Source organism: Zasmidium cellare, assembly GCF_010093935.1.
Source record: "Zasmidium cellare ATCC 36951 unplaced genomic scaffold M409scaffold_10, whole genome shotgun sequence".
Lineage (NCBI taxonomy): Eukaryota > Fungi > Ascomycota > Dothideomycetes > Mycosphaerellales > Mycosphaerellaceae > Zasmidium > Zasmidium cellare.
In genome coordinates, this window is record NW_022986954.1 from 283,427 (window position 1) to 306,291 (window position 22,865).

At 53.7% G+C, this 22,865-nt stretch overlaps 13 protein-coding genes across 13 annotated transcripts; 8 read left to right on the top strand and 5 right to left on the bottom strand.

Moving 5' to 3' along the window:
• Nucleotides 1-1,626: 1,626 nt before the first annotated feature.
• Nucleotides 1,627-2,867, top strand: M409DRAFT_64963 (uncharacterized protein; the record flags this gene model as incomplete). The annotated part of the gene is made up of 4 exons (XM_033816305.1): nucleotides 1,627-1,642; nucleotides 1,763-2,081; nucleotides 2,257-2,745; nucleotides 2,807-2,867. The coding sequence occupies 4 exons, from the start codon at nucleotides 1,627-1,629 to the stop codon at nucleotides 2,865-2,867; spliced, it is 885 nt and encodes a 294-aa protein (XP_033670114.1).
• Nucleotides 2,868-2,977: 110 nt separating this feature from the next.
• Nucleotides 2,978-3,394, top strand: M409DRAFT_52498 (uncharacterized protein; the record flags this gene model as incomplete). Its single annotated transcript, XM_033812095.1, has 1 exon — nucleotides 2,978-3,394. One exon carries the CDS (start codon nucleotides 2,978-2,980, stop codon nucleotides 3,392-3,394), a length of 417 nt encoding a protein of 138 aa, XP_033670115.1.
• A 125-nt stretch (nucleotides 3,395-3,519) lies between these two features.
• M409DRAFT_20451 (uncharacterized protein) lies at nucleotides 3,520-4,345 on the bottom strand (the record flags this gene model as incomplete). Its single annotated transcript, XM_033805399.1, has 6 exons — nucleotides 3,520-3,696; nucleotides 3,758-3,858; nucleotides 3,923-3,931; nucleotides 3,992-4,025; nucleotides 4,078-4,116; nucleotides 4,283-4,345. 6 exons carry the CDS (start codon nucleotides 4,343-4,345, stop codon nucleotides 3,520-3,522), a joined length of 423 nt encoding a protein of 140 aa, XP_033670116.1.
• Nucleotides 4,346-4,390: 45 nt separating this feature from the next.
• On the top strand, nucleotides 4,391-4,696 carry M409DRAFT_20452 (uncharacterized protein; the record flags this gene model as incomplete). Its single annotated transcript, XM_033805400.1, has 2 exons — nucleotides 4,391-4,486; nucleotides 4,544-4,696. The coding sequence occupies 2 exons, from the start codon at nucleotides 4,391-4,393 to the stop codon at nucleotides 4,694-4,696; spliced, it is 249 nt and encodes an 82-aa protein (XP_033670117.1).
• A 328-nt stretch (nucleotides 4,697-5,024) lies between these two features.
• On the bottom strand, nucleotides 5,025-6,688 carry M409DRAFT_20453 (uncharacterized protein; the record flags this gene model as incomplete). Its single annotated transcript, XM_033805401.1, has 4 exons — nucleotides 5,025-5,507; nucleotides 5,558-6,174; nucleotides 6,229-6,446; nucleotides 6,507-6,688. 4 exons carry the CDS (start codon nucleotides 6,686-6,688, stop codon nucleotides 5,025-5,027), a joined length of 1,500 nt encoding a protein of 499 aa, XP_033670118.1.
• Nucleotides 6,689-7,713: 1,025 nt separating this feature from the next.
• On the bottom strand, nucleotides 7,714-10,419 carry M409DRAFT_52500 (uncharacterized protein; the record flags this gene model as incomplete). The annotated part of the gene is made up of 1 exon (XM_033812096.1): nucleotides 7,714-10,419. The coding sequence occupies one exon, from the start codon at nucleotides 10,417-10,419 to the stop codon at nucleotides 7,714-7,716; it is 2,706 nt and encodes a 901-aa protein (XP_033670119.1).
• A 1,166-nt stretch (nucleotides 10,420-11,585) lies between these two features.
• Nucleotides 11,586-12,263, top strand: M409DRAFT_20455 (uncharacterized protein; the record flags this gene model as incomplete). Its single annotated transcript, XM_033805402.1, has 2 exons — nucleotides 11,586-11,774; nucleotides 11,832-12,263. The coding sequence occupies 2 exons, from the start codon at nucleotides 11,586-11,588 to the stop codon at nucleotides 12,261-12,263; spliced, it is 621 nt and encodes a 206-aa protein (XP_033670120.1).
• A 1,451-nt stretch (nucleotides 12,264-13,714) lies between these two features.
• Nucleotides 13,715-14,899, top strand: M409DRAFT_20456 (glycoside hydrolase family 76 protein; the record flags this gene model as incomplete). Its single annotated transcript, XM_033805403.1, has 1 exon — nucleotides 13,715-14,899. One exon carries the CDS (start codon nucleotides 13,715-13,717, stop codon nucleotides 14,897-14,899), a length of 1,185 nt encoding a protein of 394 aa, XP_033670121.1.
• Nucleotides 14,900-15,464: 565 nt separating this feature from the next.
• M409DRAFT_20457 (uncharacterized protein) lies at nucleotides 15,465-17,045 on the top strand (the record flags this gene model as incomplete). Its single annotated transcript, XM_033805404.1, has 2 exons — nucleotides 15,465-16,018; nucleotides 16,271-17,045. 2 exons carry the CDS (start codon nucleotides 15,465-15,467, stop codon nucleotides 17,043-17,045), a joined length of 1,329 nt encoding a protein of 442 aa, XP_033670122.1.
• A 152-nt stretch (nucleotides 17,046-17,197) lies between these two features.
• Nucleotides 17,198-18,253, bottom strand: M409DRAFT_52503 (uncharacterized protein; the record flags this gene model as incomplete). Its single annotated transcript, XM_033812097.1, has 1 exon — nucleotides 17,198-18,253. The coding sequence occupies one exon, from the start codon at nucleotides 18,251-18,253 to the stop codon at nucleotides 17,198-17,200; it is 1,056 nt and encodes a 351-aa protein (XP_033670123.1).
• Nucleotides 18,254-18,662: 409 nt separating this feature from the next.
• Nucleotides 18,663-19,558, top strand: M409DRAFT_64967 (uncharacterized protein; the record flags this gene model as incomplete). Its single annotated transcript, XM_033816306.1, has 3 exons — nucleotides 18,663-18,976; nucleotides 19,034-19,426; nucleotides 19,489-19,558. 3 exons carry the CDS (start codon nucleotides 18,663-18,665, stop codon nucleotides 19,556-19,558), a joined length of 777 nt encoding a protein of 258 aa, XP_033670124.1.
• Nucleotides 19,559-19,576: 18 nt separating this feature from the next.
• Nucleotides 19,577-21,704, bottom strand: M409DRAFT_20460 (uncharacterized protein; the record flags this gene model as incomplete). The annotated part of the gene is made up of 2 exons (XM_033805405.1): nucleotides 19,577-21,634; nucleotides 21,690-21,704. 2 exons carry the CDS (start codon nucleotides 21,702-21,704, stop codon nucleotides 19,577-19,579), a joined length of 2,073 nt encoding a protein of 690 aa, XP_033670125.1.
• Nucleotides 21,705-21,894: 190 nt separating this feature from the next.
• On the top strand, nucleotides 21,895-22,644 carry M409DRAFT_20461 (uncharacterized protein; the record flags this gene model as incomplete). Its single annotated transcript, XM_033805406.1, has 3 exons — nucleotides 21,895-22,174; nucleotides 22,228-22,312; nucleotides 22,365-22,644. 3 exons carry the CDS (start codon nucleotides 21,895-21,897, stop codon nucleotides 22,642-22,644), a joined length of 645 nt encoding a protein of 214 aa, XP_033670126.1.
• Between the last annotated feature and the right edge of the window lie 221 nt (nucleotides 22,645-22,865).

Consider the following 22,865-nt stretch of genomic DNA (forward strand, 5'->3'; position numbering starts at 1 on the left):
CAGCAGGAGCCGGCCGATGTAGCGAACACAAAGAGGCCGCTCGCGTTCCCTCGGATCGTACTCACTTCCGGGTCTGATATTTGGCTTGGGCCTTGGGTGACAATATCAGACTATGGCATCATCGTCAAAATTGCCATGATGACAAGTGCTTCCATTCAGAAGGCCCGAACACCATGTGCCTACGACCCCGGCCACCCCTTACTACTCCGAGCCAGGCGGAGGACAACCCGAGACTTACCAGAATGATGCCGGCGACGGTCGTACACTCCCATCCCAGAACCCGGACTTTTACCTCAGGCAAGATGAATCATGACGCGGGGAAACCCAGGATGAGGCTCACGTACTTTCACTACCCGATTCTGGCACGATTCTATGATTGGAGAGGTCGCAGCTACAACAGAAATAAGAGGCGAAAGCATCGTCCGGGTGGTGAGACCGATAAGGTAAGTAGTAAGGCCCTCATGTGGAAGCTGAAGCTAGTCGGCCTTGCCAGCTTGATGTTTCCACGATGCACGCTCCCTAGCAATGGCGGCACCTGATTGTTCAGCAAGGTACGCCGATCAGATGACTGCTGGCCTCAGGATACCTCTCTTGTGATGAACACCATCATCGCAAGCCAGTAGTAAGGACCCCTCGAAGGTTGCGCTGGCATTTCTGGAGTCATTGGTTGCGGGTACTGACGGTACCAAATCATATCGAGAGGTCCAGCACCCTCATTACGGACCATAGGTACAACACGACTTCTCACTAAGCACCGGAGTATTCGCATCGATGCCCACTCACTGCTGGCCGTCTATGCATCGATCTGTCCATCCGGTCAAGTGAGTATCCGATATATAGGCTTTCGGAATTTGACCTCCATGGAGCTAGCATGGCTATGGTGTTACCTCAGGCTCGGCGTTCGATGTCATTCACCATAGTAGCGTCCAGTGACGACGAGATGCTCAGGTTACTGGACTCTTCGGCTGGATCGCAGGTCTGTTGTTACTGAACGCTTGCGCTCAGACGAGCAGAGCCTCAGTTCGACACAAGTCTTCAGAGTCCACAAATCGTAAGGAAGGGTTCGACAGCGTTGGGGGATTGTAAAAGCTGTGAAGAGGATGAACATTTCATACCTCTCGAAGAGCTGCTGCAAAATCTGCAACATCGTTGTCGTTTCCAATGGTATCCCCAACATGTACAAACTCTCTTTACTACCGCTCAGTTCTTTCCCACTCTCCCTTCCATCTCTCGATCGACGTCAGCTTTCACGTTATGACTTCCAAGCCAAATACAGTATACCCAAGATCCCGGTCTACAGACTGAACATCACACGGGACATTGATTGACTCCAGCGCAGAATCCCTGCCGCATGCACAGTATTCCGTCTTGCAGATTGAGATCTGTAGCAGATAAATTGAACATGACGATGGTCGCGTGAGCTCATATATTACTGATCTCACGTTCAAAAGAGCGCAGGAAAGTGAAGCCGCAGAGTGGCATTCACCTGATGTGGTCGTTGTTGCCTCTGTCGTCGAAAAGTGACGTCACAATCAGTCGAATATCAAACTCAATTTCCACAACCTCAAACAACCAAGACCTGCACAACGAACAGGTTCATCGACTATCGACCGGGATCCTCCTGCCATGCTCCTCCTCCATCGTACCGCCCTGAGAAGGCGGTGTGTCTCACCCTTATCCGCAATCTACAACACCCCCAAAGCGCGTCTCCACGCGTCCACTCGAATCCTCAAACAATCACAGCAAGAACAAGCGCAAGAAGCCAAGAAAGACCCCCGCCTCTCCAACATCTCCACAGAAGTCATCGAAGACGAATTCGCCGTCCTCAAATCCACCTATCAAGCCCCCAAACACCCCATCATCCTCGCGCACGGCCTGCTCGGATTCGACGAGCTGGGGCTCGGAGGGGCGAATCTCCCGGGCATTGAGTACTGGTATGGCATCACGCAGGCGCTGGCAGCGAAGGGGGTAGAGGTGATTACTTCGGCCGTGCCGCCTTCGGGGAGTATTGAGGATCGGGCGGGGAAGTTGGCGGAGGCGATTGAAGGGAGGGCTGGGGGGAAGGCGGTCAATATTATTGCGTAGGTGGTTGGGAGAAGTTTAGGTAGTTTGGAGAGGGGTTCTTGGCTGACTTTGGTGTAGGCATAGTATGGTCAGTGATTGAACAGAAGTATGACTCTGTTCATCTCGCTGACATCGAGCTAGGGGTATGATCGTTGACGCAGAACGGTATCGTTCACCACTGACTTCTAGCAGCGGCCTCGACTCACGATACATGATATCACGACTCCAACCATCCAATTTGAAGGTCCTCTCCCTAACAACCATAGCAACCCCCCACCGCGGCTCCTCCTTCGCAGACTACCTCTTCGCCCAAATCGGCATGACCAACATCCCCAAAATCTACAAAGCCATGGAGTCCTTCGGCCTGGAGACTGGCGCCTTCAGCCAACTAACCCGCGAATACATGGCTTCATCTTTCAACCCGCGCACTCCGGACGTCGAAGGGATCAAGTACTACAGCTACGGCGCGCAGTTCGAGCCGCATCTCCTGTCGGTGTTTCGGAAGTCGCACGATGTGATTGCTAAGGTCGAGGGGCCGAATGATGGGATGGTGAGTGTGGAGAGTAGTCGATGGGGGGAGTATAAGGGGACGTTGAATCATGTCAGTCATCTGGATTTGATTAATTGGAGCAATCGGCTGCGGTGGTATTTTTGGGAACTGACGGGGAAGAGGAAGAAGAAGTATGATTGTTTTGCAAACATAAGGTCGTTAACTGATTGCTGACGATTTGTGTGGTGGTAGTTTCAACGCCATCGCGTTCTATCTGAGCATCGCTGATATGCTTGCTAAGGAGGGGCTTTGATGGGAGATGATCGTTTCACGAGATCGTGCACGCTATAGATTAGATGGCAGGCAAGCAAGTGCTCTTAAACAGCCGAGCACCCGGAAGAGAGGCCAGAAAGCTAGACCACCATGACCGGCTCGCGGAAGAAGAACAAGCCCCATCATCCCAACCAGACCATCCCCAGTCATCTACGGGCTTCACGCATCCTGGCTGCTCAGAACGAGGCGAGGCGCAAGTTCAACGAGATGCAAGGGAAGCAGGGCACTTCGGGGAGCTCGGCGTCCCATGATGTGGCGAGGAAGGATGATAAACTTGACCTCCCTTTTGCTATGCAAGTGGCTGAATCGGAGAGTGAGGAGGAGGTGGAGGAGGGGTATATGATTGTTGCGCTTCCTGGTGGTGTTGAGGTGCCTGTGGTTGATGCTAAGAAGAAGGCAGTTGCGAAGAGTTCGGTGGAAGATAAGACGGTCTCGGATGGAGATGATTCCCGCGAGGTGAAAAGCACAGGCGGCTTCTGGCCATGGTCGAGAGGGATCTCAAAGTAGTGTATATCAATCATCTCTCCGTTTTGTTGTAGTGGTATGTATCATAACCCACCCATCTCACAATGTTTCAACAACGCACTCAACTCTATCCCACCACTCCCACCACTCCCTCCACCTCTTCATATCTATACAGTCGCCTGCGACACCCTCTCCGGCACCACCAACTGCACATCCAACACGGCCTTGATCAAATCATCCACGACCTTGGGCCCCGTCTTCTCCCCAATCTGCTTGATCTCCTTCAACTTCTCCTGCGTGTCCTTTTCCGCTTCTTCTTCCGCGGCTTTGTTGCCGGATGTGTGCTGTCCCCTCATATCAGCACTGTCACAGGGTTGGATGGATTGTAGGGTGGAGATGTATTACCTGCTTCTCATACGCCTTAAACTCCTCTTCCTTTTGACTCCGGTAGTCTTCGATTTCCTTCTGGGCTTCGGAGCGGGCGTCTTTTACGCGTTTGGTTCGGTCTGGAAATGACCATGTTATTCACGGGTGTTTGAGGGAGGGAGGAGGATGTGTGGAAGGCGTTACATTCTCGGGCTGGTTGGTTTGCGCGCGTTAGCTGGGCTCTTTGCGGTTTTGGATAGGAGGTGGATGTACCTTTCTGAACGATCTTCTGGGCGTCTTTCTCTGCCTAGGGTGCGTGTTAGGAGTGTTTAAGTGAGTGATGTTGGGGTCTGGCGAACCTCGAGCAGCGTCTGGATGCCGGCTGAGTTTTGGGCTGCCTGTGACGAGGGTCAGTATGTGTAGTCGCCAGTCGCCATAGTAGCCATTACCATCTTGTCGAAGTTGTTGAGTAAAGGAGGAGATCAAGAGTCGTATATGTCAAGCTATAGACCAGGTGCAGCAGAAGGCGAGCTGTGAGGTCCAGAAGCTCTCCCAAGAGTTGACGTCGGCGACTGCGCCGGAAACACGTGGGACGCCCGATGATCCTTCTTGCTTCAGATCTCGCATTGGACCTTCAACATTTCACACCTCTTAACAACTCTCTCACGCACAATGTCCACCGCCGCCAAACTAACCCTAGCCTCCACGACCCTCGCCACGGTTGGCATTGTGTTGTTCGTGCATCGCCAGCAGAAGCTCGATCAAGCTGTACGTCCCCCATGACCTCCAAACTTCACTTTCACAGCCACTGACTTGGAATTGCAGGCTATGCACGCCGGCGTCATTCGCGACATGGAGCAACAGAGGGTGAAAAAGGAGAGAATGGTGGATTTCGAAATGCAGAGGCAGTTGGAAGAGCAGTATCGGAAGTTGCAGACTGTTAGTGATAGTACGGATGGGCAGGTTAGGGCCAAGTGAAGAGCATGTCTTTGGAGAAGCACTGCAGGTTGGGTGAGAGACGGCGGTATACTGCTTGGATGGTCGATCAAGTGTTTGAGAGAAGCATTTTGCTCCAGAACGCTCCGCTCCAAGACGAGACCGGGGGACTTGTCATGACGGGGTCAATGGGATACCCGTCGACTGCGGATTGCGGACGGCCCATGGACCAATGTCTCTGGCTCTGAGGAAATCGTCGACCACAGAACGGGACTTGCTGAATCGAGAGCCAAATGCTCTTCTCAGAACTGGTATCGCGCCTGCGAAACTGGGAGACGTCTTCTACGGATCATATTTTCCATTTCCAAGCCTATGGGACATCGACGAGCATCGAGTCGGTAATGTGGAACCAATCCTTGACTCTATCGGCTCCCTCAACCATATCGATCCCATCGATCTGCTTTTGGAGGCCTTCTCGAGACTTGACGACGGCCTTCGCTACACCAGGCCAGTCGAGGCGATCTTTTCCAGCGACACTCTGCCCCTCGACATCCAACTTCACAGGCAGAAGCTTACTGGTCCGTTTCCTGATCTGACCTCCAACAATGACGGTATCAATGTCGGCTGGACTGCTGTGCAATATGATGGCAGCAATTGGGTTGTGGATACTTCCGGCCACCATTGCGGGAGACGACATGTCAAACAGCACAAGGTCGGCGAGCTTGCCCTCTGCGATGCTACCGGTTTTGTCGCCCATTTTCGCGCCTCGTGCCCCGAAAATCGTGGCCAAGTTGAACGTTTCCTCGACCGTGTGACCGACTTGGCTGACGAGCTTGCCCTTGTCTAGATGAGGCTACACACACGTTAACGCTGCGGCTTGATTCGAGTGGAGGACTGTCTTACCTGCGCTCGAGCTGCTCTCGCGCCCTGGAGTCCGATTCTGGCCTCGTCTGGAATGTACGCTGAGTTGTTGGAATGGCAATCGACACCAAACGAGCATAAATTTTGAATCCCAAGGTCCGTTCTGAAAGCCATGACCGGAAGACCCATCTCCATTTGCATTTCCGTAGATGGTGTGGAGGATACATGGATGCCGTGCTTCTTCATGATATCGGCATCTGCCTGTGTCGAGTTGCCCGAGTGAGCCAACAAGAAGCGATTGTCAAGGACACCACTCTGGTCGACTTTCTCGAGACCGGTCGGGCTCGTGCCTGCGAGGTCCCACCAGGTGTGATGAACCGTGATCACCTCGATCTTGAGCTCGTTGAGCTTGGACATCAAGGGAGCGGCATACTCTTTAGGCAGGAAGGGAAAGCCGTCGAAGCCGAAGCCAACCGTCACTCGACCGTCGTCGCCATAGGGTCCTTTCTTCGCGACGTCTTCGAAGTCTGCCATGACGTTTCCTGCAAGTCCGTTGAGGTCAATCGTGACCGGTTTCCAAGAGGTTACCTTTGCCATGGCGGCGTAGCAGAACACGGATCGGATGCCGGATGCCAGTGTCGCAGAGATGGCTTTTCGAGCTGCAACACAGCTTCAGCGACTGTCAGACAAGACACGAAGACGTTTATACTCACCATGTTCGCCTGAATAAGTCACATGGCAATAGTCAACCACGGTCGTCGTCCCGCCATGTATCATCTCCATGCAACCCGCCAACTGGCCCCAGAAAGCATCCGTCGGATTCAAAAGCTGCGACGTGAGGTTCCCCGTGGCCATATACTGCCACAGCGTCTCATTCGCATGTCGCCCTTTGTACTGCGTCTGCCAGACATGGTGATGCGTGTCGACGAAGCTAGTAAAACATCCATCAGCAGAACATTAGACCCAAACGGACGATGAAAGAGCGCCATACCCAGGCGAAACGAGCTTGTCCGAACAATCAATCACTTCCGCACCCGCTGGAGCTGGGATGTCCTTGGCGATCTTCGCGATCTTGTCCCCTTCGATGAGGATATCCGTCACGAGGGCGTCGACGTGGTCGTTGGCGTCGTGGATGAGGGCGGTGCCGTTTTTGAGGAGGATGGAAGAAGGCATCTTGAAAAAAGTCGAATGAACGTAAACAACTGCTGTGCTGGAATATGAACATCAAGGTTACCAGCAGTCTATGTTCCTCTTATATATATACATGGACCTGCGATTGTACAACGAGAGGAGCCCTCGAGCACTTTCGCCTGTTTTCGAGCCCGAGAAGCCTTTACTCGATTCGGCAAACGAGGAATTGATTTTAGCGTGGAATGCTCAGCTTGTGCCACTTCCATCCATACACCCTTCAACCTCACAAGCCAGCATTGTCTTGCTTCGGACATGATCAATGAATGGAGAGCGAAGGACCGAACGAGTCTCCTAACGCCGTGGTCGTCCTGGGCGCGAGAGATGGTAGATCCGAGAAGTATGTTGACTCAAAGGAGCGGTCGGTCATGTGAAGCTGGGCGAGTGAGGGACACTTCTTTCGTACAACGATGGAGGAAATATTACAAACATGGCAATGAATTATGGCGATAGCGAGAATAGCGCGGCTATGACCGTTGCTGTTCCGGGCTTGATAAGTCGAAGATGCTATGTAGCTAGTCTCGTGGAGGTGTCTTCGTACGACGTTCGTACATACATTTTGAGATTTCCGTCCCTCTCAGATGCTTGCCTCCGTCACGGTTTCGACGAACTCCGACCCGATACTTCTACCCTCTAAATTCTTAGACTACCTTGCAATGAGTACAGACTGTCAGCTCGTCTTATTTCTTTGGCAGCGAGCAGAGTGTAAAGACCTTTTTTGCACAAGTAGAAGGCATTTAGTGGCATGTATTGGTTGGACGGGAACGGTCAGTCAACGTGACAGGACAATGGAGTGATGCAAGAGACAGCGAGTACATATCAAGTGGAAGGAATGCACGACAAGTAAAGGTAGTGTATGACGACGATTCAAATTTCTAAAATAGAATGTGTCTGTCTCTATCTCGACGACTTGGTATATATCACAAACAATCTGTTGTTGCATTCAAGCTCAAATCAACCCGCTAAACCGCTACCCTCACAAATCGCAAGAAGAATCGCTTTTGAACTCCCTATGCGCCGCCGACAACCTGCAAGACTGCACGGTCCGGTTCGGGACGCAACACCCACGCGGAATGAGGCAGCTTCTCCTTCTCGTTCCCACGTCCCCGAGACGACGACTTCGCCGACCCGACTTGCATCGACGCATACGTCGACAGCCACGAGCTGTTCTTCCTCGAGCAGCGGACGGGTTTCTGTTGGCGGGACGTGGTGCCTTCCAGCTCTTCTGCGGCGGAGAGCGGGTAGACGAGAGCGAGGAGGGCGACGGAGGGCGAGATGCCGACCATGGCCGTTGCCATGAAGAGGGCGCCGAGGACGGCGATCCAGGATAGGGTGGCGAGCGCGGATCTGCCGTGGTGGTCGCGGTAGGTGTTGTGGCATGACAGACGGGCCTCGTGCGCTTGCAGGCCGCTGGCGACGGCTTGCGCGAGGGACGAGGCGACGCGGGAGACTGTGGCGAGGTTGGTATTGCCTGCGCCGTGGTGGTCGTCTGTATCTCCGCTGAAGCCGGACGCAGTTGGGTTGCGTGGACGAGTGTGGACTGGAGATGCCGCCTCTTGCCCAACCCGCAGGTACGCACCGCCATTGGGTTGAGGCGTCGGTGTGGACCTCGATGGTCGAACGTCTGTGTTGAGCTGTTCTTGCCCGAATGCAGCATTCTGGGCTCTGGCTTGGTTCTGCGTGGCAGTCTTGCTTGTGGCACTGATGCACAGTTGGTCTGTCCCGGGTATACTAGCATTCACTGATGGGCTGGTATTCACATCCGTCCATCTGTTCAATCTCGGCGAGATACGACGACGGGCCATGTAGAGATCAGATGCCGCATTGGCATCAGCAGGAATGCCTTCGCCTAGCGAGGTTTGTGGTCGGCGAGGAAGCGAAGATCGAACTTCAGTCTGCACAGCATCTCGCTCTGCAGATGACTGTTGTTGCAGCAGATCTTGAGGCCGTCCTTGAGCAGCCGCTGCAGGGCTCTTTCGAGCACCGCACGACACTGACACGGAGGTGGATGTCAATGGCGTAGCTGACTCTCCCAAAAGGGAAAGTACGAGCCTACGACTACCAGATTTTTCTCGGACCAGATCCGATCTGGTGAGATGGACTTCCTCTGGGTGCGCTGTTGCACGCTTCCTGCCGTCGTCGAGTGCTGACTCCTGGAAGAGCGCGCGTTGTAGATGCGCCGGCATGTTGCTCACTTGGCGACGGCGATGCTGTTGTAGATGAGCATCGGTCTGTAGATCTCGATCGCGAAGTAAGTGGACGATCCTGTCCACAGTCACAGAAGAGCATTCCTGTGAGCGGTTGCCGAGAAGTCGCAGTAGAACCGTCACCGCCTTGGCCGTGCTTGTCAACCTCAATACGGTCTGAGGTAGCGTGCGTTGATTAGTCTCCAGCGATTGCGCTATAGGTTCATCGAGAGAGTGTAAGCCTATACTGTCTGCAGCGTGGACGTGCGCCGTGTGAGTCGGAACAGGCTTCTCCGGCTGAGGTTCGGGCTGGCCAGTTCGTAGATGCTCCCAAAGCATTTGATTGCCGCTGCCATTCGTGGCAGTACCACCACCATTCGTACCACCGCTGTTGCGTAGATGCTGAGCATGCTCGTTGTTGCCTTGGCGATCTAGACCGCCGGCCTTAGCCAAGGCATGTACATCTTCAAAGTGGGCGAAGGTTTGTAGATTATCGAATGATTGCTGCTCCCCTCTACTATCGCTGCTGTGATTGTAGAGAGTGTCACCGTGCGTCTCCCCGGTTGTGAAACTCATGTTGTTGAATTCCACTTGGTGGGTAGCGCGCGGATCAAGCATGGTGAAGTCGTCGGCCTGACTGCCGTAAGACCAGTCTCGTTGTAGTGGCGACACATCTAGTGTGAAAAGTTCGTTCTGGTTCCAGTTGATCATGTCGTTCATGTCGAGCTCTGCGTAGGATTCCTCAAACATGTTGAAGTCGTTGAAATCGATGAATTCGTTAGGATCAAATGAATTTGCCAGTTCATCGAAGGTCGTCGCCGAGTCGAGAGCCATCTTTTGAGTTTGGCTGTCGTTGATTGGGGTCGTCGACTTGGAAGATGGCTTCGCTGTCCTGTTGTGGGATTTGTTTGGAACCTGGGCCATTTCAGCCTGGTTGTGAGGACACTTTCGCTTTCGCTTGGCGCACTTGTCGCAGGCCTTTACAATACGTCGCTTTCGGTACTCGGCCTTCTCGGCGTCGGTCATCTTCCGTCTGATTCTTTGCTTTGGCTGCGAAGATGTCGACAAGCAGAAGACATTCGTCATTTGATCGATAGATGGCCCAGTTGGGCTTGCCCGGCTAGATGTGGCGATGGAGGTTTGTCGAGAAAGTTGGGGAGCCAGCTGAGGCGAATTTGAGAAAGAAGCCTCTGGAGTTGGGAAATTCAGAAGCTCTGGGCTGCTCCAGGTAGAGTTGGAATCCGAGGACATCGATGGCCAGGTGTTGGTTGGCATGGTGTCCATCGTCACAGCAGGAGATGCAAGCTGCTCATCTTGTCGCTCCTGAAGCAGGTACTGGATCATGGCGTCTCGCATACGCTCGGAATGGGTCTTGACATTTGGGAAGGCGATTCTCAAGGCGTCGAAGAGCTCATCGGATCCCTTTGGAGGGAAGAAGAGGAGGGGCGAGGTTGGGTCGAATGGCTCGCCTGCTGGAGTGTCTCGGTAGACGACGTAGGTGGGAACGTCGGTGTTCTGTGGTATAGCCATTGTGCTTGGATTTATTTCTTGGCAAGTGGGATTGAAGTAGGATTGAATATTGACTATTTTCTGTCGGGATTGATTTTTTGATATTCTTTCTTGAGGGTATGATGTATGGTGAGCGGCTTCGCCGTGACTCAGCGCTGAGGCCTCACGGCTGGGAAAGTCGTTGTGGTGGGACTGATCTGGTCAACAGACAATGCCGTCGCTGTTCTGCTCTCACGGCAGGTGGATGAAGAGGAAGAGGGATTGGGATGTAGAAAGCGGCATTGAAATGAGTCGAGTTACTCATGGTGCAGCCTCAGCACAGCCCTGGAGTCAAAGAGCTGGACACCGACCGCAGGCGCTCGACACCGCTGGCTGAAAGGGGTTTAGGCGAATGCAACCTGGTGGTGAGCAAGCCATTCCTTCGTGTCGCTGGGTCGTGAGGGAACAGGGCATTGGAGGTGGAACAGTAAGAGATATAACATCGCAAGGCTGACACTTACGATATCGTCCACAAAGGGGTTCTGCGGATGTCCATGTGTGAAAGGGTAGAGGAGAGGAGATGAAACGGAATATCGCATGGTGGGTAGGGGCATGGAGGGTAGTGTTGGACCACAGTGGCTTAAAGTGGTGGATGAGTTGTTGTTGGACCGTGCACATCACGTGCAACGCTGTGGGTGAGTAGAATCGAGGCCTAAAAGTCAATTTGCTGCGACAAGCCAAGAGGTAAACCCGCATTAGCTCGATTAGCCACTGTGTATATGTGCATCTAGCCGTGGCCATGCATGTACTTCTTCACATGAATCTTGTTCCAAATCTCCGTTCTTCAAGTTTTGATGGAAAACCCATACGAAAACCTATATTACTCCCGCAAGGCCATCAGGAAGACAGCACGCCCCTCTCAAATGTATATACCTTCACGAATGCCGCTACTAGGATATGGACGCCTCGGCAAGCCACTCCATATGAACTGACATCACCTGCAGGGCTATGCCACGATGCGGTCCTTTCCCAGTTTCGCAGACGTTGTTGTTGGCTTGTCCATCCTCGTCGTCACATTATTCTGATGCTGCAGCATACAACATGCGTGTGCAGTCCGTAGGCCTTCCTCCTCTCCTCCTGTCTTACTTGCACATCTTGTCGAAGGCCACGGAGTAGTCCAGCAGTTGGCTCCCAGGACAGGACACAAGATGCGAGGTCCGATAGACCGCTTCATACTGCTCATTGTCAATTTCCTGTTTCCTCCCGCGGCTGTGTATGGCCTCTGTGGCCTGGGACTGGACCTCGCACTCAACTGCGTCTTCTTCGTCCTGGCCATCATCCCCTCTCACATTCATGGCTTCTACATTACTTGCACCTACTTCCACCGGCGGAGAAAGGTACCATACAATCTTACTAAAAAAAGAATAGGACAGAAGCTGACTTCTTACAAAAAGGTCAAGAAAGGCAAATATCCCGGCGGAGAGAAGATGATGATCTTCTCCGACCATGTAACCAACGGCGGCGCAAGCAACGAAGAAGTCGGGAATATCAGGAGGAAAGAGCAAGGCCTACCTCCACGTAGCAGGAGCAGGAATGGTGGTAGTCGAAGGCACAGCAGAGAAGGAAGGGGCGAGGAGATGGTCCAGAGACGAGAGAGCGACCTACATCGAAGAGGCACAAATTCCAGCAGGAGGTCGAACGGGGCATCTCCAAGACGGCACGATCCTGAATATGCTGAGCATGTTGCAAGAGATGGATATGGGCCTTATACTCAACAGCTGAGTCCATCGCGGTCAAGGCCTCAGCGTAGGCTGGAATACACGCTCAACAGTCCTGCTGGGTCGCAACTGTCGGCTCGATCTGAACGACGGAGGGAGCTCGTATAACTTGAAAGGTGCAATGGGCTGTTCGTCGAGGAAAGAAAGCCACGCTTGAGGTCTCTCAAGAGGAGCAAGATGTCTGGAACCAGCGTCCCGAACGCGGCAGCTCTTCCGCTACACGCGAGCCTCTGCAGCATGTTCGAACCACGGAAGAGAACACCAGTATGCCACTGCTACGATTCCCCCAAACTCGTGCCGTCGAGCGACGCTCAGGCGATGGCTACAACAAGTATTCGCCCGCCTGTAAGATCCCAAGGCTGCTTTCCGCGGGAGGATGTGCTTCAACGGCGAGGCGAACTCCAGCCCGTGCAGAAAAGTTTGAGGGTTTTTGGTCTGCCGCGGCTCAGTCCAGCCTTTCTTTGGGAAGGGCGTTACGCGAGGCCGACTGGAAAGGCTGGACTGAGCCGCGGCAGACGACAAGCCCTTGGATGCACGGCCCAGTGGAAGGAAGAGCTGCATTGGCTTTCATGTGAAGGATGTAGAAGAATCTCTGCATGAGGAGCCTCGTGCTGCGGACATACAGCAATGCCTTCGCGCTACTGCAAAACTCAATGTGACGAGTCGACGTTTCGCGGAATCCTTGTGAAGCCGAAGAAGGAACGCAACGTTTGGGAGGACCAGCAGCGTCGAACCGGCCCTTCTGTATTCCAGAGAGGGTCCTCAATCTGTCCAGCCATATGCTACACTGTTGCGACTGAGCAATCTGGACGTTGCCTGGTCAGGCAAGGCCTACCAGCAAGATCAGGCCAAAGGTCTGCGACCATAAGGCTCTATTCTCTCGCCGCTGCTGTCCTTCCTCAATTGAACATTCAGAGGATTCCTGTGCCACATCGATGAAACGCAGCCGCACGCAAAAATTGGGCGTTTCACGCCTTTAGACCTGTGCCGGGCTAAACATAGCCAGAGAGGTCGGGCTGCGCCACGCCAAGAAGCGCAGCAGCAACATCACCTCCTACTCAACCTCTACATTTCTTGTCAGACATGCAGTACTCTGCCTTTGTATAACGCCAAAAGGCCCCCAAACAGGATTCAGGCTTTACATGTTGCTGCTGTCGCTGCTATGGAATTGGACACTGCTCATCTGTGCGGCGGGCCATCGAGACTGCCGCAGCGAAGGCAAACAACATGAAGCTATTCTTGCGGTGAGGCTGGCCCCAGAAATGTTCTGCTTGGAGGTTCTGCGATTGAGGCTGGCAATGTTGCTGTTCAACGATGTCCGGACAGACAGGCTGGACGAGGGAGGATAAAACCCTCGCCCTTGCCATGTCTGTCGAAGTGGTACAGACAGTCTTCGCCTTCACTTCAAGGACAAGGTCACGCGTGCTGATACGTCTCTCGTTCTTTCCTCTTGAGGTCCCATAGAGCTGTTATCTCACACGTGGACGCTCCTTGTACCTCACCCATCTGAACTATCCACCAGTCGTTGCAGACATTATTCGTGCGCGCAATCGATCAAGATGGTCCTCAAACCTCTCGTAGCTGCTCTCACCGCGGCAACGTATGTCTCTGCAACCAAACTCGCCATTGGGGCATCGGGGAAGACAACGAGCGCTGCAACTACCCTCGCCGGAAACCTCATGACTTACTACAGTCCCACCATGAACGGCCTGCTGCCTCAGCCATACTGGTGGTGGGAATCAGCGGGAATGTGGGACACAGCAATCCACTACTGGCACTACAGCGGCGATGCCCAATACAATACCAACGCCGCCGCCGCCATCCTCGCCCAGGCCGGCCTCAACCAGGACTTCATGCAGGCCTCAGCGACCGGCAACGACGATCAGCTCTGGTGGGGTCTCCTCTCTATGAGCGCCGCCGAATACGGTCTCCCACCACCTGCAGGCAGCACCATCACCTACCTCCAACTCGCCACCAACGTCTTCAATTCCGTCTCCGCCCGCTGGGACAAATCCACCTGCAATGGCGGTCTAGGCTGGCAGATCGACCCCAACCGTGATGGATACCACTACAAGAATAGCATCTCCAACGGCCTGCTCTTCCAACTCGCCGCACGTCTAGGACGCTACACGAACGACCAAAAATACCTCGCCTTCGCCGAGCAAGTCTTCGACTGGACGCTCTCCGTCGGGCTCATCGACAAATCCACCCACAGCGTCTACGACGGCACCGACGCTCTGAAAGGCTGCATTGACGTCAACCACGACAAATGGTCCTACAACGCTGGCGTGTTCCTCTATGGTACAGCCGTCATGCTCTCCACGACCACCGACACTGCCAAATGGCAGCCGCACCTCGAAGGCTTCGTCTCCGCCGTCGAGGCGGACTTCACGAGCAACAATGTCCTCGTCGAGACGAAGTGCGAAGCGTCGAAGACTTGCAATACCGACCAGCTCTCCTTCAAAGCGTACCTCACGCGGTGGCTCGTTTCGACACAGAGTCTCGTTCCTGACTCTTCGGATAAGATCCAGCCGCTGCTGAAGGCGTCGGCCGATGGGGCGCTGGCGAGCTGTAATGGCAGTCCGGGGCAGAATGTTTGTGGGAGTTCGTGGACGGCTGGCGGGTTCGATGGGGTGGTGGGGGTGGGGCAGCAGATGGCTGCGCTGGAGGTTACGCAGGGGTTTCTTGCGAAGGGGAGGCCTTTGCCGGGGAAGATGAGGGTGGGGAGGAGGTTTGTTGCGTGATGTGAAGGTGGATGTGGTTGTTTTGATGGGATTTGGATGGTTGATTTTGTGGTTCTTGTGAGAGTTTTTTGGTGATGAGATGAGATGAGATACCCCTTTGGTTGTTCAGCGAGGAGTTGTTTGGTTGTTTGGGTGTAGCGTCCATATCTTGTATACTTTCAATCTGTATAGTTCAATCTTCAGCGACAAATACTTCATCGATCTCACTAAGAAGAGCTCATTCAAGCAACAGCTTTCGACTTCCTTGCCGTTGGTGGGAGGCCGTTGCCAGGGAAGTTGAGCGTGGAAGGGTAGAAGGCGGGAAGGCGAGTCCAATGTGCTTGGTTCTTTCTTCAAGACATTGGGCTTCTCTCTGATTTGGCAAGACTCACAGAGGAGTTTTGCTCACCCACCATCACATCCATCTTCAAATCCATCTCCACACAACTAGCACATGAACGCTAGCTTTTCAAAACACTCACTTGGTCACCTCTATCGCTTCTGATACATCACAGCCATTCTTCACCTCGTACAGTTACAGAGAATGGCGCCAGTGCTCTCTCTGAAGCAGAAAATCCATGACAGAATGGCTCCCCGGGTCCCTCGAGGCGATCCCTCTGATCCGACACTTCTGGGTTTGCCGATCGAACTTCGCCGCATGATCTTCTGGTACCTCTTACGTGGCGAGGAAGAAACCCAAGCGGCCACCAAGGAGCTGAGGAGGGTGTACCACCCGGCAATCCTGAGAGTCAATGGTCAACTCCATGACGAAGCTGAACAGTACCTTTATGACGAGAACGTCTTCGTCCTGGTAAAGTTCGGTTGGAAGGGATTTGCTTCGGTGACGCAGCAACAAACGATCCCCGTCGTCGTCCGGTCATACGGCTCGAAACAGCACCTCAAGCTGCCGAAGAACATCGCAGCCCAACTGGCTCTTGAATATGGTGGCGATGAGCACTGGTTCGCGCATGAGGGCGCGCAGGGACCCAAGAACGACGAGCCCGCCGGCACCTTTGTCATACTCTGGAGTGATCTTTCGAAGCTCATGGCTGCCCTCTCGTGGCGGATTGACGCGATGGTGCCGCCCAGGATCTATTCGCATGATACGGATTGCTTCCTTCCAGAGGCGTCTGTTGTGTCGTACGTCACAGCCCACATGACGCTTAGAGATTGTCCCTCGAGACCACTTCGGCTCTCTTCCTTGCGTGGAGATGAGACATTCAGGAGCGTGCTTCAGTCTATCGATGGAATGAGAGTTGTACGTGAGAGACAGGACTATTGCCTGGTTTCGAACGAGCCGTTGAGGATGTTCCCGATGGCCTTGAAGTAGAGATTGTGGCAGAGTATCGAGAGAGCATTCGACCTCAAGCAGAGAGCAGATGATCTCGCCAGGCGAGGATCCATCAAAGAGGCCAGCGCGATTTACAGTTTCGTCGTCCGACACGGCATCCTCAATGGACACCTCAGTGGGTACAGCGTCTCCTTCTTCAGACAGCCAGGTCTCCAGCTTTACGCCCAACATCTTGCTCGCATCCTTAACGACGCCGCTCTGAGCGCCGCATACCTCGCTTTACGCCAGCTCGACGGCAACGAGGCGCTTCAATTACTCCATCATAGGGTCCAAATTACGGCAAGCGTCACCCACGAGTGGAGGCCGCCGTTCTATCCGGACATTTTGCCCCACGATAACATTAGCAAGTGGTACCCTGACCGAATGGCGTACGAGCATATCGCACTCTTGATCAAGCTGTTCAAATGTGGAGACGAGACGGTTCTGGCCAACCTCTTACTTCATATGCGCCATGCATTCCAAAGAGTGCTCTCCCACGAAGATCGTGAACCGTTTTGGAAGCATGACATTGCCATGATTGAGAACGTTGTTGCCGGTGATGCAGCAAGCCCTTCCCTCCGGCTGAAATTTCTTGACTTCATACGTGGCCGGGCAGGACCCTCGCAGCGATCTCGACTTGAGACCTGGAGAGCGAAGAAACGGCTCATGGCATCCAGTGCGTTGGCCATGCCCCTGAGGCTCGACCTTCTCGCTACCAAACCCCCGGACCCAGCCCTTAGACCCCCAGGGAATGTCAGATGGAATAGGCTATCGCCCGCGCAGAAGACGGAGTTGCAAGATGCCTGTAGACTGGAACTGGATTTTGACCGAGCCTGAGGGATTGCAGGTGTGTGGGGAGTATGTTTTGGATCCACGAGAAAACGAATTGAAGCCCTTGGATATGGGTTGAATCTTGAGGCCGGAGTGAGCAGAGCGCATGCTCATCGTTTGGGGTTTGACTTGGGTCATTCGAGCAAATTGTCAGTCGACTATTCCAGACGATAGGCTTCTCTTGCTGTGCCCCTCCAGACTTTTTGTTTACCTTCCTCGGTCAGACCGTGGTCTTCATCATCCAAAATAGTTTTGACCACATCCTTCCAAGCAACCCAAGATTGCTCTCCTTTGGGCCCTCTCACGTTACATACCGGCCAATCGCTACCGAACATGACTCTCTGTGGTCCAAAGGACTTGAGCACATGCTGAACCCAAGGTTTCATTTTCGATGCAATCGTATCCGTGCTCGACAACCCATCGGGCAATTCGCTGAAAGCGCCCGAAAGTTTCATGTACGTCTTGTCGAGAGCGGACATCTCTTCCACGGCACTCTTCCAACGATTAAAGGACTCCTCGCCAGCTTCGAAGTCCGGTTTGCAGAGGTGGTTGATGATGAAAGTAACTTTGAGCTCACTGCCAACACCCTCGTGCGCGGCTTTCATGGCTTTGGTCATCGCCTCAAGCTGCCACGAGCCGCCCGAGCGCTGATCGACTCCGACGTCGAAGGAGAAGCCCCTTTCCCCGAGGATGCGGAGGTTTTGGATGAAGTCTTGACTCTGCACGAGGTTTTCGAACTTGGCTTGGTCCAGAATGAATTGGAGAAGAAAGCGGAATCCCTTGACTCTGGCCCATGTCTTTGGGCCAGCAGTCTTTTCGGCGATGTCCAGCCAGGCTTTGAGTACAGAGGTTGATTGATCCATGGGCGCCCAGCCGACGATTCCTTTGAGCATCTCACTATCTCTCTCGCCGTACTCTCCCTCGACAATACTTCGCAGGAACTTGACCTCATCTAGCGGACCTTTCGCCCAAGTCGTGAGATCTCCTGATGGGGTTTCGTAGCGGACGTCTGTCTCGACGTAGACGACGCCTTCGACCATAGTCTCTTGTGAGAAGGAGGATGTATCTACTTGTTGCGAGGCTTTGTAGTAGTCTGAGAGGACGTGCTGCTTTGCCAATGGCATTCCGGGAGTCATCCACGAATGGCCATCTTCATTGGACATGGATTGTGGCCAGAGGTGGATGTGGGTGTCAAGTATCGATATTGGTGCCATGTTGCTCTGTCGTCTATCTCTTGGATGGTGTTGCTTCAAGCTGAGTCTGGTCTTGGGTGGCCCTTTCTCGATGGAGCGAATTCGATGTTCGTGGCGTATCAACCTAAAGCTATTCCCCCAATGTCAGCCTGCCCGGATAATATCCCACCCTTTGATGATCATCAGAATACGAGCTCGGCCTTTGCTGGCCTGTGATCACGAGAGAGTTCGCTCTGAGATGCGCCGAAGCAAACAGCTCCCACCCCGCCAGCAGAGCCCACTTCAAAAGTCCGGCAAGCTATAGTGGCATCCGGATCGGTTGAAAGAATGTCGAGATGGCGCGTGTTTAGTGTCAAAGACGCGTTCATTCGATTCTCAAGTTCTCGTGCAGTTTCAATCGATTCTCTACTCGGACTCACGATCCCTGAAGATGGCACAATTGCTCCTGGGCAAGTCGGCAGCGATCACGGGGGCAGTCACTGGCATTGGACGAGCGATAGCAATTGACTACCTCAAGCACGGTGCCAAAATTGCAGTCATTTACTTTCCAGACGACAGATCAGCACAGCAGTTTGAAGACCTGCGAAAGGAAGTCGGACAAGATGCGAGCTTGATAGGTGTTGCGGGAGATATCTCCAAACCAGAAACAGGGCAAGAACTGGTAAAGAAAGCAGTGGAGAAGTTTGGCAGATTGGACATCTTCGTGAGCAACGCTGGCGTGTGCCAGTTTGCAGACTTTTTGACGTGTGTTGATGGAAAGCACTTGCCTGTGTCATGACTGTGTGACTGACAGGAGAGTAGTATGTCACCCGACCTGGTCAACCACACCATCTCGACAAACCTCAACGGTGCCTTCTTCGCGGTGCAAGCAGCCGCTCAACAAATGTCCAAGCAGGAGCCACAAGGCGGAAGTATCATTGGCATCTCCTCGATTTCCGCTCTGGTCGGCGGCGCCGGTCAAACACACTACACTCCCACCAAGGCCGGCATTTTGTCGCTGATGCAAAGCACTGCGTGTGCGCTCGGCCAGTATGGTATCCGGTGCAATGCGCTACTGCCAGGAACTATTCGTACGCAGCTGAATGATGACGACCTCGCGGATGAAGAGAAGAAAAAGTACATGGAAAACCGAATTCCTTTGGGCAGACTGGGCAAGACGAAGGATCTCGCAGGTCCCGCGGTGTTCCTGGCCAGGTGAGTAGTGAGCACTATCCGGCCAAACTGTGCCGCGAAGCTGACATTTTGTTGCGACGTAGTGACTTGAGCGAATATGTCACTGGCGCACAGTTGCTAGTTGATGGAGGCCTCTTCGTCAATCTGCAGTAGTATTGAAAACGTCTGCAATCAATCGAAGCCACCAAAGTCAGTCTCGTCTCCTTCGTCGGCAAAGCTTGCTTCCTTCCTGTTCCGACTGCCTCGGACTGCGCCCTTTTTCTTCTGTTCTTCCTTGCGTAGAAAACCCGACTTGGTGCTGATTCTAGTGCGTCGCGCAGCCTTGAGGTCTTTCTGCTTGCCACTTGAGGACCTAGACTCGACGCCGCGTCGCTTCAAATCTTGCTTGGCCTTCTTGCTAAGGCTTGGAAGAGCATCGAGCAGCCAGGACTCCACACCTTGCGTGCCTGCCGCTGCCGGATCATCGTTCATCTTGTGCGCTGTCGATATGAGGTTGGCGATGGGTTTCAAGTATGGGATATCTTCTTTGCTGTACAGTGTCACGGCAATGCCACCCTCTCGACCAGCTCGACCAGTCCGACCAACCCGGTGCACGTAGGCTGCACTCGAGGTGGGAATATCATAGTTCACGACCCCATTCACACCACGGAAGTCAACGCCGCGCGAGAGGAGATCTGTGGTAATCAGCACCCAGATCTCGCCTTTGAGGAACCTGGTCATTACACTATCCCTCGCAGTGTCTGACAGGTCTGAATGCAACACAGCAATCCGGCTGATGCCGCCAGCCTCAGCTGGGATGTCGTAAAGAAGCTCAGAGTGCAACGCGATGGCGCGTTGAATTGTTTGGGTGAACACGAGGAAGGGTGGTAGAAGGGGTGGACCTGAGTCTCCTGATGTAGATGCTGGATGTAGCAGCTGCCGCAGACCCATAAGCTTCCCGTTCTCCGTGGCAGCGTATACGAGTCTGTGTTGAACATTTGACACGGCCGAATCCTTGAGTCCCACGACCAGTCGTACCAGAGGTGCTTCGATGACGGCCTGACCACCCTCAGCAGAGATCCGTGTTCGCCGCGCGTTGAGTGTTGAACGCGCAAGTTCCTCAATGTTGCTACCCATCGTTGCAGACCATAAGCTGACACGCAAATCTTCATGTGAGAGACTGTTCCAGATGGCCAGGGTCTGATCTCGAAATAGAGGATCCAGCAGAACGTCTGCTTCGTCAAGGATCATACTCTCAACAGCGGAAAGCGCGGCTAAGCCCTGCTCCGTTGCTTCCTGGATTGCACTCGCCAGAATGCCAGGGGTCGATACCAGAATATCGGACTTGACCACTGTCTCGTTGCTTTCACGGACTTCTTCATCTTCGTCGTCGGATGCGTTGGCTGGTGCTACCAGCTTCATGCCTTTCCTTACCTGCGTTATCTTTATGCCTGTATCTCGTGCTAGCTTTCTGCCTTCGTTCACAATTTGTCCGGCAAGCTCTTTTGTGGGCGCGAGGATGATTGCCGATGTATTCCTGTCTTTTCTCTTTCGTCGCGCTTGGCTGATCGTGTGAAGCAATGGTATAATAAACGCCAGGGTCTTCCCACTGCCAGTAGGCGCAACTGTCAAGAGATCAATCCTACTTGAAAGTTTCGTCGCCTCGTTCTGCACATCTGGAGACAGAAAGCGGTCCGGCGCATCGAGCAGGAGAGGAAGAGCTCCGAGCTGCACTTCAGTGGGAGTGGAGTATCCTTGGTCCTCGATGTTGGCCGCAAGCCTGCTAGAGATCCCAAATCGATCACGCATCTGGGAGAATGACTGAACCGGTTGTGGATAAAGCGAATGCTTCTCAGCCTTCACAGACTTGAGTTTCTTCCCGCGATCTTTCTTTCGATCTTTCTTATGTGCTACCGGTGGATTGAGCCACGTTATCTTGAGTCTGTGCGATTTCAATATGCTCTTGCTTTCGTCTGAGCCCATATCATTCGCACTGGTAGTCACCAGCTTGGATTTGTCGTCGTCCAGCTCCTCATCGTTGTCGTCGCTTGCTTCCTCGTTCGAAGGTTCTATTGCCTTGAGTCCCTTACTCGACTTCGTGCTAGCTCCGCCGAAGAAGTCAAGACCAAAGTCCTCGTCTGGTTTGTCTTGTCCTCGCTTGCGCTTCCTCGAAGCAGTCGATGTTTGTGCATTTTCGGCGGCGAAGAGTTGTGGTTGCGAAGTCTGGCCGCTCGAGGGCGTCGTCCTGGCCTTTGGAGTAGCGCGTTTTTTCGACAGTTTTGTCGATCGCGACAATAGCTTGTACGTATCCATTGCTCATCAGCCCATATCCTTGGGATAGTGGTCAAGTAAAGGGAGATGGTGAGGCTGCGTTGGACAGCAACTTATTTTCTGAAGATCGGCGGCGGACGGGTCTTTCCGTGCCGGCCAACCTCCTGTGGGAAAAACACCTTGACAGCTCCTCTCTCTTGCCATTGCCGCAGCCCCATCACATCCGCTCCTTTGTCCCCATGGCCTCCTCTCTCCTCCCGCGGCTGGCCATGCGCCAGTCGGTCAGACTCGTCGCCCAGCGTCGCGCTGCCTCGACCACCTCCGAAGCCGCCAATGCCGCATCGAAAGGAGCCACCGCTGCGAAAGAGACGGCCGAGAGCACCGTATCAAAGGCTCAGCAAGGCCTCTCCAAAGTCAGCAGCTCTGCCGGCCCTGCGCTGAGCAAGGCAGCTGCTTCTGCTCAGAACGCAGTCTCCAACGTCGGTGGCCGGACTGGTGCGGCGATCAACTGGGTACAAGGTAGGACATGGGTACATCAAGTTATAGTGTGATGGTCACTGACGGACAACGAGGCTTCATCCCACACGTGGTCTACTACGGCAGAGTCGTGGGCGAGCTGGGCAAGATCATCTACACCGGACGAGGCATGCAGCCGCCGTAAGCGCGCCCACGTCCGAATACCTCGCTACATTGACTAACACGCTCCCAGTACCATCCAGACCGTGCAGTCCTACCTGACACCCATCACCAATGCCGTGCGCAACCCCTCGACATTTGGCTCCCAGACTGCCAAAGCTGCCGAGCGAACAGCAGAGACAGCCGTCAACAACCCACAGTCTTTCCTGACCCGGTTAAGAAACCTCGACTCTGCGACTCTGACGCAGGTGGGCATAATTGGCGCTGAGACGATTGGCTTCTTCTCCATCGGGGAGATCATTGGACGATTCAAGATTATCGGCTACAGGGGCGGCCACCATGAGCACCACTAAGCAGTGGCTCGAGCAGGAGAGTGCCTTGGTGTGGTGAACTAAAATGGGGCAGACTTCCTCTACTAGACGGCGGAAGAAAGCGAGGCAGCGCTCTTCGCTTCGGCAGACAACAGTGCGCTCTGAGATACCTAGGCGCATGTACTATTGTGCATAAACTCATGTGTCTTTTACTACTAGAAATCATCAGCGATTCACAGAAACACCTCAGCTTACTTGCGAGC